The sequence below is a fragment of the Biomphalaria glabrata genome, chromosome 5 (assembly GCF_947242115.1).
Source record: "Biomphalaria glabrata chromosome 5, xgBioGlab47.1, whole genome shotgun sequence".
Lineage (NCBI taxonomy): Eukaryota > Metazoa > Mollusca > Gastropoda > Planorbidae > Biomphalaria > Biomphalaria glabrata.
In genome coordinates this window covers 10,628,891-10,646,758 of record NC_074715.1, presented here as the reverse complement: position 1 = coordinate 10,646,758, position 17,868 = coordinate 10,628,891, and the positions used below count along the sequence as shown (strand labels likewise).

At 32.6% G+C, this 17,868-nt stretch overlaps 1 protein-coding gene across 2 annotated transcripts; it reads left to right on the top strand.

The window, feature by feature from the left end:
* Positions 1–1,088: 1,088 nt before the first annotated feature.
* On the top strand, positions 1,089–16,175 carry LOC106080129 (5'-AMP-activated protein kinase catalytic subunit alpha-2-like). Of its 2 annotated transcripts, XM_056029610.1 has the most exons (16): positions 1,089–1,227; positions 2,604–2,745; positions 3,417–3,510; positions 4,658–4,802; positions 5,082–5,169; positions 5,729–5,798; positions 5,902–5,950; positions 6,067–6,172; positions 6,879–6,984; positions 8,356–8,470; positions 9,381–9,442; positions 10,757–10,796; positions 11,209–11,292; positions 12,744–12,814; positions 13,237–13,302; positions 14,134–16,175. In XM_056029610.1, exons 1-16 carry the CDS (start codon positions 1,131–1,133, stop codon positions 14,380–14,382), a joined length of 1,584 nt encoding a protein of 527 aa, XP_055885585.1. In that variant the 5' UTR covers positions 1,089–1,130; the 3' UTR covers positions 14,383–16,175. The 2 variants fall into 2 exon arrangements, with proteins under 2 accessions (XP_055885585.1, XP_055885586.1); XM_056029611.1 differs by lacking the exon at positions 11,209–11,292.
* The last annotated feature ends 1,693 nt before the right edge of the window (positions 16,176–17,868 follow it).

Below are 17,868 nucleotides of genomic sequence, written 5' to 3'. Positions count from 1 at the left end.
TAATATGTATATGGGCCCATTACCATTGGGGTCACAAGCAACATAAAAGTTATCTAAGTAAAGGGTTACCCATGGGTTCTCTGAATTTCAGTGTCTTTTAAATTATGTTTCGGACGTTCCTTCGAAATTCATAAAAGAAAATCTGTCGAAAAACAGTTAGGGGATGGCTATTATAGGTTTGATCCCCATTTACCATGCAAAGTAGCCGACAAAATCTTTCCACCCTATCCAATGCAGTCAATCATCAATTCACATTGCGTAATAGACTAGATCAGATGCCTGGTAGTGCGGTTTACGCGCTGGATTGTCGTTCGGATTTATTATATAATCGCGTCCAAACCCTGTCCGCTCCCATTCCCCATCGTCTTACGAGAGATATGGATTAGGGAATAAATTATCTTCAACTCTGAAGGAACATCCGAAAACATATAAAACAAAACATTTTAAAGATACGCAAACAATCAAAATTTTTTGTTTATTAATTTATTAAGCTATGCCCACTAAAAACAAAATGTTGGGTACCACTATTTACCTTGGCCTAATATCCCCCCCCCCCCTTTTTTTTTTTCACCGAGAAACGCGCCACTCATTCGCAATAAACATCTAGAATCTAAATTTAGTAAAATCTATATAGTTACTATATAGCCTCCAAATTACTCTCCCTAAATTACTATCCCTTTGCGAAATTTCATGCTTAATTTTAATTCGTTTCAATTTTAAATGTAACCTTTATAAACTAGTAATTCTAATCAATGTCCCGTTTTTTCAGTGAACTTTGTTTATGTTTTGCATGAACAAAAACAATGCCTAGAGAAGGGAAAAAAATTGCTGAACAAGAGGTCACATAAAGCAAGAAAACAATCAAACTATGGAGAAAATTATAGATCTACGAACCAATAAATTAAAAAAACGTTTTTCTTCTTATAGTCTAGTCAAATTAGTAACCATAATTCAATTATACACAAAATCATGAAAAAGGTTAATTTGTATTATTATTAAATTATTTTTATTTCATTATTTAGTTTTACATATTGAAAAGTTTTGTTCTCTTTTATGTTGTTTTTTTTTAATCAGTAATTTAAGAAACCTTGAACAGGTGTTGTTATTTTCATTTTTAGGGGTCAATCAAGATGGCGGACAAAAGTGGGTCGTCCTCGGCCCAAGTGAAAATTGGACATTACATATTGGGCGAAACACTTGGTGTTGGCACTTTTGGGAAAGTCAAAAGTAATTGTTTTCTTTTTAAAAATGCTTAATTTATCATAACTTATTTGAGTAGAATCTAATGGCAACGTAGGCTTCAGACACTCTAGTCGAATACTGACAGTGATTTGAGTGATTATACTCGATTCTCAGTCTGAGTCTCACTCTCTCATAAAATAAAAATTGAATTAATTTAATTCATATCTGAAGTGTAATTTTAAAATTTACTAATACTATTATGAGTAACTTTAGTCTTTACCAATAGTGTTGATTTTGTGTTGAGTGCTTAAAGGGAAACTCCGATGGTTTAGACAATTTTGATATATGTGTTTTGATTTACAGATGAATGTCATTAATGAATATTTTAATATATTCTTCATCTTTTTTTTATTTGCAATAATAATTTACTATTTATTTAGTGATAGGGTTTTTCTTGCGTAATTTTCCTGCCTGCGTATCCAAAACGATCAGACTTTCCACCGGGTTTCTATGTCACATCACATAAACCTATTAATTCTAATATTAATGTAATCTAATGACTTGTTTACTGTATAACGAAAAACATTAAAGTTTACTTTCTCGTAAAATAAATATATCTTTGACTATGCAGTTAGATCTAGATCTTATCAGCAAAGAAAAAAAATGAGTGTTAAAAGTAGATTTACATTCTTGACTAATCACGGCAGGTTGTTTTTTCTTGCCTGACCACTCAACAGGCAACAAACACTATTGCTTGCTTGTCTTGTCATGTCTGACTACACGTAGTCTAGACTAGCCTTACACTGACCAGTTTGTTCGAATCAGTCAGACACACAATCTATTTACTTCTTGGACAGGGAGGTGCTTAGATGAAAATTACTTTTTTTCTCGAGCTGGTTATCCCAATGCTTTTAGATCTCTCTCTCTATATATATAACTGTACCATAGCTCTGGACTAGACCGTCACTAAGCTTAACAGCTACTGCAAGAATGAAACGATATGATTGGTTAAATCTAGTTTCCCTTTCAGTATAGTTGAGGGAAGTGCCACTTGCCTTAGAAGCTAAAAAACAATCTCAAAGAACCCCAGTTTTTTTTTTAGATCTCAAGAATTTACTAATTTTTAAAATATGTTTCTAAGCATTTGGATCGCACACCGTAATGGCACTGTATTTCTGTAATAATCATCAAAATAAAGATACATTAAAGGGAAACTCCGATGTTTTTTCAAATTCAATGCTTTCTAACTGCACAAACTTAAACCTTTATACTTAACGTTTTCCATTATAAATACAATTAGTTTATTTTATATAGAATTTTTTAAAAATATATTTTGAGTATTACAACAAAACTATAGCAATTTTTATATTTCTTTTTCATAAATGTTTACACTATTTATACATTTGTGTTCTATATTTCAGTTGCAACACATCAATTAACTGGTCATAAAGTTGCTGTGAAAATCCTTAACAGACAAAAAATAAAAAATCTCGATGTTGTTGGAAAAATTCGGAGGGAAATTCAGAATCTCAAGCTGTTTCGGCATCCACACATTATTAAATTGTAAGTGAAAATTAAAACACATCCTTTGATACATTTTAAAGAGAAACAGAATTCACAGACCTTTAGTGTAACACTTGGAGACGCTGTGGCTGATTGTTGAAGCACTTATCTTTTGAACTGGTATCCTGGGTTTGAATCCTGTTGAAGATTGGGATTTTTAATTTAGGGTTCTTTAGAGCTCCTCTGAGTCCACCTGCCTCTAATGGGTACCTGACATTAGTTGTAGAAAAGTAAAGGTGGTTGGTTGTTGTGCTTGCCACAAAACAACCTAGTTAACAATGAGCCACAGAAACAGATGACCTTTACATCATCTGCCCAATAGATCACAAGGTCTAAAAAAAACCCAGTAATGTTTATAAATGCAACTATCTCTAAATGAGCCACAGTTGAATAAATTTTTGTGTAGTAATTCTATGCTCTTACAAATTATTTCCAAAGCCAAGTATCAATTTTGTATAACTTTTCAACCAGTTATTTCATTTTAGAATTTGTTTCGAAATCATGCAATAATGCTAATGAATTTAAAATATATGAGCTCAGAATCATGTTTGTCATCTCAGTATCAGTCCATGAGCTGTCATCCTCCATTCATTTCAAGGAAAATGTTATTTTTCTTAATATTGTGTTGTTAAAATAGACAAATGTTGATTACCTTAAATTGTTTGAATCAGATATCAAGTAATCTCAACACCAACTGATATCTTCATGGTGATGGAACATGTGGCAGGTGGTGAACTGTTTGATTACATTGTTAAACATGGAAGGGTAAGCAGTACACTTAAATGCTTTGGCTGCCTTTTCTCTCTATGTAAAGCAGCTTTGTTTCTGTAAAATTGTAAAATATAGGGTATTAGTATAGGAGACTAGATACCAGAATCAAGTTTCTATATAATTTTAAGAATTCATATTTAAAAAATACAGATTGTAAATATGTGATTTGTTTTATCCAGAGACAACTGTTTTGAAATTATTTTTTTTTTAAATTTAATACAGTGATACAAAATATATTGTTATTGGAAATACACCAGTTTGTTTCTTAATGACCAGAACTATAATATCTACCTTGTTTGACCTTTTTTCTGTACAATGTAGGAGTTAAGGTTAGGATAGTCTAGTCTTAAATTGAAAAAATTGGATTTAGGGGCAAGGAATTAGGGTTAGGGAATTCAGAGGCTATGATTGGGTAGTCTACAGTTTTTATTTGAATAACCATTAAAACAATCTCATAAGCTCACAGTATTATAGACAAGGGAGATCATTTTGCTTTATTTCTAACTTTATCAACATGTCTGCTAGTTCAGGTGTCTAGTCTCCTTTACCACTACCAATATAGGATTTTAGCTTGGATAGTAATTAAGTAATGTACACCTTTCAGACCTTTTCATCTATATGGCAGATCTGTTTCTATGGACTAATGAGGGAGTGTGTTACGTCTAATTATGTAATGAGACTCTTTAGCGGTACACTAACACCAAAACGACAATATCATAGTTCATAAATAATTTAATCTTAATTAACAGTTTAAACACTATTTTTGTATATATTCCTCCATTTTAGTTCTTCTCTCTAACCCTTTCAACATGCATTCACACCATTCCACATTCACGCTATGCTGTGCACGTAACAGTGTGATGTGGCTAAAGAAACAAGTAATGGATTACACTTTCCTCAGATAATGTCAGGTACCCATTAGAGTTTGGTGGACCCAAGGGCATCCTAAAAATCCAGAAATTGAACATCCCAGTCTTCACCAAGATTCAAACCTAAGAATTCTCAGTTAAGAAGCCAAGTGCTTCACCATTCAGCCCCCATGACCCCTTTTAGCTTTAAACACTGTTTTTGTATATATTATGTTCTAAGCTTGATAGGTTTTCTTTGAAATTTATTTTTAATTTTAAACAAATTATTTTAGCTCAAGGAACCAGAAGCGAGACGATTCTTCCAGCAAATTATTTCTGGAGTTGATTACTGCCACAGGCACATGGTAGTCCACAGAGATCTCAAGCCAGAAAATCTTTTATTAGATTCCAACACCAATGTCAAAATAGCAGATTTTGGTAACATTTATTTTACTTAATTTTAACTTTTTCAGAATGTTTTGTTTTTTAATTCTGAAATAATTTAGTAACTCTTATACTTTTAAAAACAATTTTATTGTATAAATTCTCTGGTTTGAGTTTGAAAGTTTTAATCTTGAGACATAATAAGATAATGAGCAGACCTCTTCTACATCTCATTATTAATCACAATAACTACTTCTACTAAACTTAATAATGTGCACTTACCTATAAACAATCTGTTGTGCTCTCCATGCCATTTACTTTTGTTCTATTCAGGCTTGTCGAACATGATGACTGATGGTGAATTTCTACGCACAAGTTGTGGTTCTCCAAATTATGCCGCTCCTGAGGTCATCTCTGGAAAGTAAGACCACTCCCCCGCACTTTTTGGTACACTTGGGGATATGTAAATTTTTACTCTAGGTTTTCTGTCTCAGAAAAGTAAAATGTTTTGTTGTTGTTATGGTCACAATATTAAAACAATTTTTTTTAAGTCTGAAGATTAAGTATTTTACCTGACTACTCCTACCCAATTGGGACCTACATGTTTCCACATCTAAAAGCAGACAAACCTGTATCCATGGGACTATTTAAATTCTCTTTTAGATGTCTGTCCTGTCATTTGCAACAACTTTTCTTTGGGTCTCAGAAGCCATTTTCTTCCTGCTGCTTTGTTCTATGTTAGTACGGCCAAACAATCTACTAGGTTGACCTTTACAGCACTTCTGTTAAGCTGTCCTCATTGAAACTCACCAAATAGATGTATTCTATTTAAACTGCCCCACACATCTTTATCTCTCCTAGAGGAACTTTTCAAAGAATTTGTACAGTGCTACTATGTATATGAAATAAATACATTTAAAAAGATACAATGCTCTTAGTTTAGATAGATGTAATTAAAAATACCATGATAAATTTCCTAGATTATATGCTGGTCCTGAAGTTGATATTTGGAGTTGTGGTGTCATACTGTATGCTTTACTCTGTGGCACGGTAAGTAGAAATAGTGTGCAAAAATTAAAATTTCATTATAAGTATATTTTAACAAATTAAGTATGATAAGTTACTTAAAATCATATGTTTTTTGTTTTTTCAGCTGCCGTTCGATGATGAGCATGTTCCAACATTATTTAGAAAAATCAAATGTAAATATACGCATTTTATATATTTCTATTTTGAAGCAAATCTTTATAGGCTTACTTTTTAAAAGTTTTTTTTTTCTTTTGCTTATTGTATATAAGTGGAAAATCTGTCCTTTTAGCTGGTATTTTCGCCATTCCTGATTATCTGAACAAGGACGTTGTCAGCCTGCTGTGTCACATGTTGCAAGTAGATCCTGTCAAGCGAGCCTCCATCAAGGACATAAGGTTCAGTTATAAATAAATAGTTTATACAAATCTCTGTTTATACATTTACATTCTAGCCAAATTAACAAGAAAATTTGATTCAATTTCAATTTTTCTTACTTCTAAAGTAAATGGTATTCACAATCTGTATTTTGATAGAATGCTCAATGTGCATAATGCATAAGATAACGAACTGAATGGCACTGAAGCTCTAATATCAAGTAATTATGAGCAAATCTAAAAAGGCTCACTAAAGATTAAATCTAGACAATCGATTGTGGAGAAAAAAATCAGACTGAAAAAGTACCTGGTCATATTTTTTTATATTTTTAAATACAGGAAGAACTCTTCTAATACAAAAGTTAAATATAAAACTCTCATAATTTCCTTATTAGGAGTTAACAGTAAATATCACATTGTATCACAATAGAAATTATGTTAATATCTGCATAAAACTCAATTTTTAACTAACCATATTGAGTTCCACTTCACAATTTACTCAAAATTTAATATCAGCTTTTGACTTTCATTCTTTAACTAAGCAAATAGAACTCTATGACAATTTTTTTTGTTTAATTAATGTTATTTTGTAGTTTCAAGTCCCTGGACAGAATTCTCAGTTATCCCTGGTGTTAGTAATAATGAATTTTACCTTTACTTGTGACTGTTTCTCAGTATGAATCACTGATGTTAATTTCTATTATTATGCTTCTATTTAAACAAACAGAGAAACAGAGTGGTTCAAGAAAGACTTACCTGAGTACCTGTTCCCTTCATCAGCAGATCAGGATGCTTCCATTGTCAATACAGAGATTGTCAGGGAAATTTGTGAGGTACCAATTTGTTTTGTTTTTTTCTCACTCAAAAAAATATCCTATTTGATTCTCTACTTGTTTTTTTTTTTTTAATTTTTGCAAGTCACCCATGAAGTATTTTAAAATTATTCTATAAAAAAAAACGTGGATTCTTTTAAAGTGGGTTCATAATTATAAAATTAAAATATACCTCAGAATCATTTGAAGCAATTATCTAAACTTATTCTAAATAATAATCTTTAAATTTGAGCTCCCGATTATATTTTATCCTTTAGCCTAACGTACTGAAAGTTACCTTAGCTAAACACGGCTGTATCGTGGAATGTGTGGTTCAGTGGGATAAAATGCTTGTCTACCTAACGAGTGGACTCGAGTTAAAATTCTGATGTAGACTAAGAGTTTTTTATTGGAATTTGACTTAAGCTGAGTGGATTGCTGAGTGCTCTAAGGCGGTGTGGAAACATCCCAGATACCCCCAACCCTTCCAACATGTCCAGAGTTTGGATCAGAGTGCATGCTAAAGCAATCAAAAATGAATCTTGACCCTAATGTCAAGCCCTTTAAAAGTATAGGAAACACAGAAATGTTACCTTTTAAAAAAAAACATATTTAGCTACTATCCATGGATCATTATTACCCACCTGTTCATCAGCTAATACCCATGAGTTGGTATTTATTGTAGGCATTGGCTTAACCATTTAGCCACTAAGCGTTGTCAGAAACTATCTCCCTCATTTCTAAGAGATAACTCCTTATTAATTTTAAAAACTCAATTTTATTAAATTCACAGAAAAAACTAGTAAAACCTAACAAAAACCTTCTTTTTATAATAGAGAAACAGACCTAGGGATTAGCATCATGTTCAAGTCTTAAATAGGTCTACAGAGCTAAAAAAAAACATACATTAAATAATCTCGTCAGATTTAATTGCATTCCATTCTCCAGTTTGACTAGATTTAGCAACAATTTGTTCTTAACTACTGTCTTCAATGGGTCTCACTTATCCCAACCATAATGTCCTTATTCTACAACTGAAACATTAATATTCCCATTAAAATCTTATTCAATTCAATCCTACAAATTAGCCCAATATGTTCCATTTTTGTGGGCTAGCAAAAAAAAATAACGTAATATTAAAAAAATCATAAAATTCCATTCCAACATGCTGCAGATACCAAATAAACACCTAAAAATAGTGTCACTATCACTAACTTAGGTCAGTGTTTGTAAAGGTAAAAATAGTTATTTAAAAGCTAGCAGTGATTACATAAACGAAACAACCCAAAATCTTTGATTGCCAGCGACTCTAGCTGTCTACCAGTAGCTGTGGCTTCTGGCTACTCTGGTTGTAAAATGGTTAAAAAGAACTTTTTTGTTTTCGTGTGCTAGAAATTCAACGTTGATGAAACAGAAGTGCACAGGGCTCTATTGAATGACAACCCCCATGATCAGCTCTACATTGCTTATCATCTTATCCTGGACAACCAGCTGATGCATGAGAGAGGTATTGCTTTGGCTTCTTGAATCTGTTCATTTTACACTTGTCTGTTGGTCAGATCCATTCATTTTAAATAAGAAAGGCTCTATTAAAAAATGTTGTTGTTTTTTTTTAAACTAAAAAAAGAAAAAAAATATAGCAACTATCCTGCTTAAACCCATTTAATGTGTATGAGTGGAAGAATTTAAGTAAAATTGTCTATTAAAAATTCTTGACTGTTCAATTGCTAGTCAGCGGTTGACAACAAATACAATGCTGTCACACATCCCACTCTTTAGATAAGATGCTAGTGGAAAAGATAATCTCTTGAGACTTGAAATGCCACAGATACAAAATTTGGATGCTTCAAAGGCTTTTTGCAATTTTTTTCTCGCTTAAAGTTTTATGCTAGAGATTAACTTTCAATATCAAAATTTCATTAAAGCTGTAGAACACATTAACATCTTTCCTATATTGTATACATTTTATCAAAATGTATTTAATTGTAGATTTATATACAGCCTACTTTAAAGATCCTTTTTGTCCCTTTGTAGTTTTCCCCACTTTTGCAGTATTTTTGTTCTTTTAAAAGATGTTTTAGATCAGTGATTCCCAAAGTGGTCTATATAGACCTCCAGGGGTCTACGAAGACTTCCAAGGGGTCTATGACACAAAAAAGTTTGGAAACCACTTTTTTAGATGATATCTGATGAACAGTCAACTTTGTTAGACTGTCTTGTGCTTTTTTAACTCATAAAAAGTTAGATGAAGACATGCTATTAAGATAAATGTTGTGGATAAATCTCATGCAAAATAAAAGGTGAGACATGTAAGCAATTCATGTTATTTTTGCTCTTGGGGGATGATTAAAGCTAAGTCTTGATGATTTCATGGTGTAAAACCTGCCAGTAACAGTTTTATTTACCTCTTGTCTTAGTGTCAAGTGAATACCAGGACTTTTATCTAGCATCAAGTCCACCACCAGAATCATTCAACATGGTAAGCTATTCTAGATTTAACAGAACTTTATTCTAGATTTAACAGAGAACTTTAATCTAGATTTGACAAAACTTTATTCTAGATTTGACTAGAACTTTATTCTAGATTTGACAGAGAACTTTATTCTAGATTTGACAGAGAACTTTATTCTAGATTTGACAGAGAACTTTATTCTAGATTTGACAGAGAACTTTATTCTAGATTTGACAGAGAACTTTATTCTAGATTTGACAGAGAACTTTATTCTAGATTTGACAGAGAACTTTATTCTAGATTTGACAGAGAACTTCATTCTAGATTTGACAGAGAACTTTATTCTAGATTTGACAGAAATCTTAATTCTAGATTTGACAGAAAACTTAATGGTAAATTTGACAGAAAACTTAATTTTATATAGAGAAAGACCAGTTCTTGAAATTGAAATTTTAAAAAAATTAGAAGTAAAAGTAATATAAGGGAGAGTTTTTAAAAATCCAGTTATTTTGGTCAAATGTTTATGAATATCAATTTTTTTTTTTATTTGCTGTTGAACCTTTACTGAACTGGGATTTTAATTTCAAGATCTTTGGGTGGTTCTGAGTCCACCCAGCTCTAATGGATTCCTGACATTAGTTGGGGAAAGTAAAGGCGGTTGGTCGTTGTGCTGGCCACATGACACTCTCATTAACAGTGAGCCGCAGAAACGGATGATCTTTACATCATCTGCCCTTTAGATCACAAGGTCTAAAAGTGAACTTAACTTTTTTTTTTTTTAACACTGCTTTAAAGCTGCCATTTTGTCTAAAGCTTTCAGAACATTTTGCTGAATGGCAAATTGATAAAAATGTTAAATTTTGACTATAAAGCAGATTCTGTAACATAAAGCAGATGGGTAATCTGGACCTGCAGATGGCCATGTATGGTGAATGTTATGTTTATTCAATCTTCGAAACTGCTTTAACATTCCTCAAATTAAAAATTCAGTCTCCTCACTAACAAAGGACATTGGTTTGCTTGATGAGAAAGCTAAAAAAAAAATGTTTACTCTGTAAAAAATGTCTCAGAGTATTTAGAGTATAAAATTACAACTCTACCTTACCTAATCATCTTAGTCTTAATGTTTGTATTAGAATACATTTTTCAGAGTAAAACAAACTATTATTGGAGTAAAAAAAAATCTGATATATTCAGAGACTAGAATCATGGGCGCAAAGTCAAATGAATTTGAATGCTTTTTCCTTCTGATAGTGGTCTAGTAGTTATTGCTTTTAATTTGTTTTACTGATTATTAACCATCTATGCTTTTAATTCTTTTTTATATTTTAAATTGTACAGGCGTCTAGTCCCTTAAGGCCACACCCAGAAAGAATGCCAGGTAATACATTATTGTTTTGTTTTAATTTCCCAAATATATTTTTTTTTCAACTCATCTTTAGTTTTGAAATTCTTTATATAATGTATATTTATTTGCTTTCCACAAATGCTAAGCTGCACATTATTTTTTTTTTTAGGGTGGGGGGGTGGGGTGGGGAGGGAATACTTTAAATGCAAGCTTGCAATAAAATGTTTATAAAGTTTTGATATTTTTGAGCATCTCTTGAAAAAAATAATCTTTTTGGATAAAGAGCGTAAGACCTTTTTCACCTCATGCCTTTCCCTATCCTTTGTGTTACCCACTTTCATTTTTCTTCAATTTCCTTTTAGTGCTGATTTGTTAAATATTACCTAAATTAGGTATGGACTAAAGCTAGGAGAGCATTCTTATAATGTATTTGCCGAATTTTCAGAGATGAAAAATACTTCACATACCTTGGACCCAGTTATTGACAACAAGAACAGCGGCCATGCTAAGAAAGCGAAGTGGCATTTAGGTATGCAGTTATGTAGTTTACTTAAAACACCCGACTAATCGTTACTTAGTGACATTTTTAACCATTATGGTAAGAAGAGTATTCTTTGAAAGTGTGCAAGTAAAAAAAAAGTCAAGTTCCTTAAATTAAAAACACCAGGGTTAGAACCCTGGACTACCTTAGTTCGGAAGCTAAGTTCTTTACCACTCAGCCACTGTTCCTCCTGCAATTTGAGAGATAGAAATAGTAAATATGTTAGGTTACATAGAGAATAGTAATAGAGGTTTATAAAGAATTAGTATTGTGATTCAGCTTGAGGCTTGTTCCCTGAGCATACTTTTACTTACTATTACTTTGAGACATGCATTATTAATCATGTGAAGTTGTTGACATTAGTTAACTGGTAGTATGAATTATGATTAAATTGTATTGTTCTGCAGTCATCATTGTCTTGCCTACCTAATTTCCTTTGCTTTTTTTCCTTTGATAAAAAAATCCTATTGCTGATTGGTGCTGACACCATAGGCATAACTCCAAATAACTATGTGTCATTGAACTATTGTCATATGTGAATTAAACACCCAATTTTAAAGTAAATGTAGATCTAACTTTTGGTTGAGAAACTGGTAAATCTTCTTTGAGAAGAATTTTAAAGATGTTGTGCAACATAAAGTACACAAAACAATCGCTTTTGCTGTCCAATGCTGTCTTCGCATTCCCACCATCCTTTGTTTTTACTTTCTACCACCGAGCCCTTTTCTTTTTAGGTTTAAAGGAATATTTAGCTCAAAACTAGTGATCTTATTAAATATTGTTAAAGTTTGTTCAGTATGTTGAATAAATAAAAGAATAAATAGGTATATAAAGTTGTACATCAACTTAAGTTAGGAAGGTACTTTTTTTTAATAAGTGTAATGTATATCCCGAGTACTGTGACAGTTGTTTTATATTGACCCAAGTGCCACTCCATGTGTCGCATTAGTTTGCTTGTACCCCCTTTTTTATTGAGCTATTGCTGAATACATGTTTTCAATATTTTGTTTGATGCTATGATGGCTGTACATCTTGACATTGTAAAAGTGACTTAGTTAACTCTGAATCCAGTTGTTAAAATCTTCTAGATGATTAATTTAGAAAAAAAAAAAGAGTAGTCAGTCATCATACATAATTAATAAAACCTGTAAGCCAAAATGTCCACTGGAGTGTAAAGGATTACTGTCTGGAAAAAAAAAAGTAATTGATTTTGATGCTAGGGAAGATATTTATTCATTATTTTCAGCACAGACTATATCACAATTACAACTTTGTATTTCAGCAGTTTGTCTGAAATTTTTGATAAATAGAAGTAAATAGGAACTTTATCAAAGCATTCATATGGCTTGTAGAATACTATTCTGATATGAACATAATGAGCTTTTATTTTATTCTGACATATGAACATAATTAACTTTGAAATATTTGCATATCCATAGGTATCAGATCCCAAAGCAAACCCCAGGATATTATGCATGAAGTCTACAGAGCTATGAAAACACTTGATTATGTAAGCTCACAAATTAAGATTCATTTCTACATTGATTTTCATCTGCTATTCAACTATCCCTATCAAAATATCATTTATAATACATTTTTATAATATACATGCTAACATTTTTTTTAAAATAATTTTGTTTGTATCCTGGATTAGCCTTCTGTGTTCTGGGGCATAAGTTTTAAGTATTCATACTTTACACATAATCTTTGTGTTAGCTAATTAATATACTATTATTTTTTTGGCAATAAATAGTGATGAACTTGGTCATCAGCCATCCAGGCTATAAAATGTTAATTTAAAAAAAATGTGTTGGGTACTAGTGTTGCTCAGATAGAACTTAATCCTTTTCCTTGCACTGTTGCTCTGCCATGTGTTCATGGGACCAGATGATCAATCCCTTTTTTCAATTTTTTTGTTGTTGTTACTTTCAGGAATGGAAGATCATTAACCAGTGGCATGTGCGAGTCAGGAGAAAGAACCCAATTACTTTGAAATATGTAAGTCATTGTTTTACACTCAGTTTTTTTTACTTGTCTTGTAAACAACTTTTAGTTTAAAAATATGCAATTAAGTTGCTGCCTATTCTTTATGTTAGATGTAATAACTATAAATGTTTTGAAATTGGGATTTTCTGTAGAAGGAATTTCTAGACTAATATTTCTTAATGTTATTTTTATAATGGGCAGTGATCTTTATTTCTTAATATTACCTAATGATGTGATTATTTCTTCCATTCCTTGTAAGGTAAGTAAATTTTTCATACCTTACTGTGAGGGTAGATGAGGTGAGGCTCAGTTGATTCAATGGCCAGCACAACAACCAATCGCAATTACTTCCCCAACGGATGTAAAATACTTATTAGAGTTGGTTGGGCTAAGGGGCATCCTAAAATAAAAATCCTGAAGCTCAAAACCCAGGTCTTCAATTCACATTCAGAATATTTAGTGAACACTTTGCTTATTTCTTTTAGAGAAATTAATTCACATGGTGGCATACTAGTTAATTATTCTAATAGTTTGTTGAACACATATTCAGGTGAGATCATTCATTATAGAAGCCGGAAAACTGACCTGCAATGTCACAACCTGTGGGCAATTTAGACCAATAGCTGGTTGCCACATCACAGGTCTGTATGATGTGTGGCAATAAGGTATTGGTCTAAACTGCCCACAGGTTGTGACATTGCATGTCAGTGTTCAGGGCTTCTATAACATTGGTCTGGATTCAGGCTTTGCGGAACACAGTTTGGGAAACACTGCTCTAATGTGTTTTCTTCAACACCACATTTAAACTTGATATGATGGCATGCTCCTCTTCTTGTCCTCCAGACTCGCCTAAGCCTGCAGCTGTATCAAGTGGATCAAAAAAGTTACCTGCTGGACTTTAAGAGCTTGAACAACTGCAGCGACCCGCAGGAGATGAGTCCACCTGCCTTCTCCACCAGCCCTTGCAGCTCAGCCTCCATGCTGTCCATTGATGACCGCATGGACACAGATGAGGAGAATGGGGGTCAGGTACACCAGACACTAGAGTTTTTTGAGATGTGTGCCAGCCTCATCTGTGCCCTGGCACGATAGAGTGCCCTGATGTGATGCAGATGTGTTTAACTTTTTGTGCAGTGTGGCTTTAGGGAGATGTATCTTTACAACTTGGCAGAGTATGGCAAGCAGAAAACTAATACACTTTAACTTTAAAGCTTTAAAGACTATTTTCTCCCAATGTCTTAAGTTTTTTTACCTGAAGAATTTTTTTTTTATATACAACTGTCAATAGCATCAAAAGAATTTTCAAGTTTTTGTAAGTTTTTTTTTAGATAGTTTAGTTTGATATTCATAATTTTGGGGTAGTTATAATAAAAAAAAATGATTGTATACTCTGAATTTTATTTTCATATATTAGTGTTATTGAAATGAAATTGTATTATGTAAGATGATACCCATTTGTTGATGAAAAGCTAGTTGTTTTTCTTTTTTGCTTATGTGTGAGTCATTTTTTTTAGTGAAATTGATTTGACTGTCATTTTGTTCCTTAAAAGCATATTATTTGTTAATGTCAATTTCATGAAATATATCATATAAAATTTATTACTTAAAGTGTGCCAGAGTTCATAGTGTGTGTGGTTCATACTTTTGGCTGTGCGTTTGTGGATCAAATTATTTTTGGTTTTGCATAAAAAAAAATTTTTGGTGAGATTTGTTTATTTGTACCTGTGTATTTTGAAGACAACTAATATTAATGTCTAGAACAGTTTACTAGAAGCTTATCTAACACTTGGCCAGTTCAGCATTGTTTACTATATACAATAGAACTGAAACTAAAATAGATTTAAAATCTTTTTTTTTCTTTTAGTTCATTTGTCACTTCTGTCCCTTTCCTGCTGTTTATTCAGCTGTCAATGTTAATGCATTTAATACTTATCATAGTTAAGTGTTTTTTTTTTCTTTTTAAACTTTATTGATTAGCATCATGTGGTTGTTGATGTTGATATTGCCCATACAAATAAACTATCTAGAAATACAAATAATAAGGCTTGTCTTCGCGTCCGAAGATTAATGAGGAATGCAGTATTTACCATAGCTACGCAGCCACAGCTGCAACCTACATACTTTGCCACATAACCATTGTCCGCCAGTGCTTATTTAGATTTTCTAGCAATATATGCTCTTCTAATCCGTCTCTGTTGTAGATGATATATGCTGGTTAGAGAAATCTTACTAACTTCAACCTGTATTAAATTACTAGGAATAGTGGTTTATTGTAGAAAAGTAAAAGATTAATTTCTACTTTTTTTGTCATTACAAAAATGTTTTATTAGCCCCTTGGAAAAGGAAAGAATTTCAAGTTTTTTCTCATTTTGCTGAATTAGTACTGTTGATACATCACATACTCATGTTGAGTAGTCTTTAATTGTAACTTAATATAGTCCACTCTGTCTTTTCAGTAATTGTTACTTGAAGAATTGCAAAGCTTTATACATAATGTAAATAGAATTCATAACTGTGTATGTAGGTCATGGTTTGTCTGTTTTTTTTTCAATTGTGATATTTTTTTCTGTTGACTTCATCTACAATTTCTATTTCTGTTGCTCATTCAATGAAGTCACAACATTGTCAAAACCTAGCAAGTGATTGCAATATATTGTAGAAACATGTATTTTCTTCTTTAAAAAAAAACCAACATGGATGTCAATGTTAGCAGTAGGTCTAATGGAATGTAAAATGTACACATCATGCAATTGTATGAAACGAAATTGACCATTGACTTGTGTATGTGTGCTATGACCTTGCTCAGTAGAGTTGTTGCTAATTGGTGATGTCATATTTCTTGTACTTTTTCTTATCTAACAATAAAGACTCAATAATTCAAGATATCTAATAGCTTCTGACTCCATTGTTTAGTAAAGTTTACAAGAAAAAAATATGGTTGTAACAATGTATCTGGGGTTTTGACATTTGTTTTTAACCATCTTAATAGACATTAGTTTAAAACACAACAGTAGAAGCCATTAATAATACTTGTGCGTTGTTTAGGGGTGTCAATGAGTCTACGGATCAATTTTTAGTTTCCAATAAAATATATTTCTAAATCAAATAAAACAACTTAGGTTTTCAAAATTTTTAAAATTCATATTTTATAAACCTATATTTCAATATGGATTGAAATAAATACTTGATGAATTGAATTGTATAAGAATGGTATCCATGTTATGAAATAGACAACTTTCATATGGAACACTTCTTAGAAAGAAAAAACAAACTATACGTGAACTGCAAATAAACACTACATCTATAGAACAAGTAAAGACATATAAATATCTAGGCGTTATCATCAACAACAAGCTTTCATGGTAAGACCAACTTGGAACTCTGACAAAGAAAACAGCCCAGCGACTCTTTTTTTCTATACAAACTCAATAGCCTTAAACTAAACAAGAAGATCCTTGAGACTTTTTACGGCGCGACTATACAAAATCTGCTAACATACGGAATAACTTGTTGGCAAGGCAACGCCTCATCTAAACTGTTGCGACGTCTCGAAAACATCATTAAAAAAGCATAAAAAATTACACTCACAACATTACCACATTTAAAGGAACTTTTTGAACAAACGTGCCTAACAAAAATCGAAAAAATCTTGGAAGACAACGGCCACCCGCTCCATCAGAACTACGTCAGGTCGTCGCGAAGTGGGCGACTGCTGTCAAAACAAGAACGGAGCGGTACAAAAACTCGTTTGTACCTCACTCGGTCAGACTCTATCACCGCCACTCATTGATCAGGGAACATGAAATGCACCAAGATACCTGTGTGTAGTCGCTGAATGAACTCTTTATGTTGTCTGTTGTATTTATGTGTATTCTGTTGTGTTGTCTTTATATGAGAAAAGAGTCCTTGTAATCACAACAAATTTCCATAAGGATCAATAAAGCAGTCTTAGTCTTAGTCTCTTAGTCTTAACCCAGAAAGTTTGGTTATTGGCACAATTGGGGCTATGTTGTGCCCATACGCCCTCAAGGGCTACTTCCCCTATCTAGGTCAAAGCATTAAGAGTTAACACAACTGAGGTATTCAAAATAAGGTCCACTCACAGCTCAAGTAGTAAACATTTTAGTAATCTAATAAATATCTCTTGTAAAATTTATGTACTTTCCCTGATCTCAAGTTGTAGTAGTCAGCCCCACTTCCCTGATAAAGCCCAGTATTTCCTCAGGATCAACATAATTAAATAATTAAACTAAATTATGGCTCTTATATAGCGCTACTTTCATGTTTATAGCATGTTCAGAGCGTTATGGTCCTATCTTATTTGTGGACCAGTGGGGTGAGGGGTATCTGGAAGCAGGTTTTCCGTGCCTCCTTTAGGCGCTCAGAAAACACAACTCTGCTCGAACCTCGAGCCCCCATCATAGGTAGCCATGCCTAGTTCAAGCGTACTTAGCCTCTATACCACGCTTTGAGGTTGTTTGTTCTAAAATATTTCCCTCTTATATCCGGGGCAATCAAGGAGGATATGTTCTACAGTGAGATAAGAGCCTCAGTACTCACACAGTGGGGTCTCCTCTC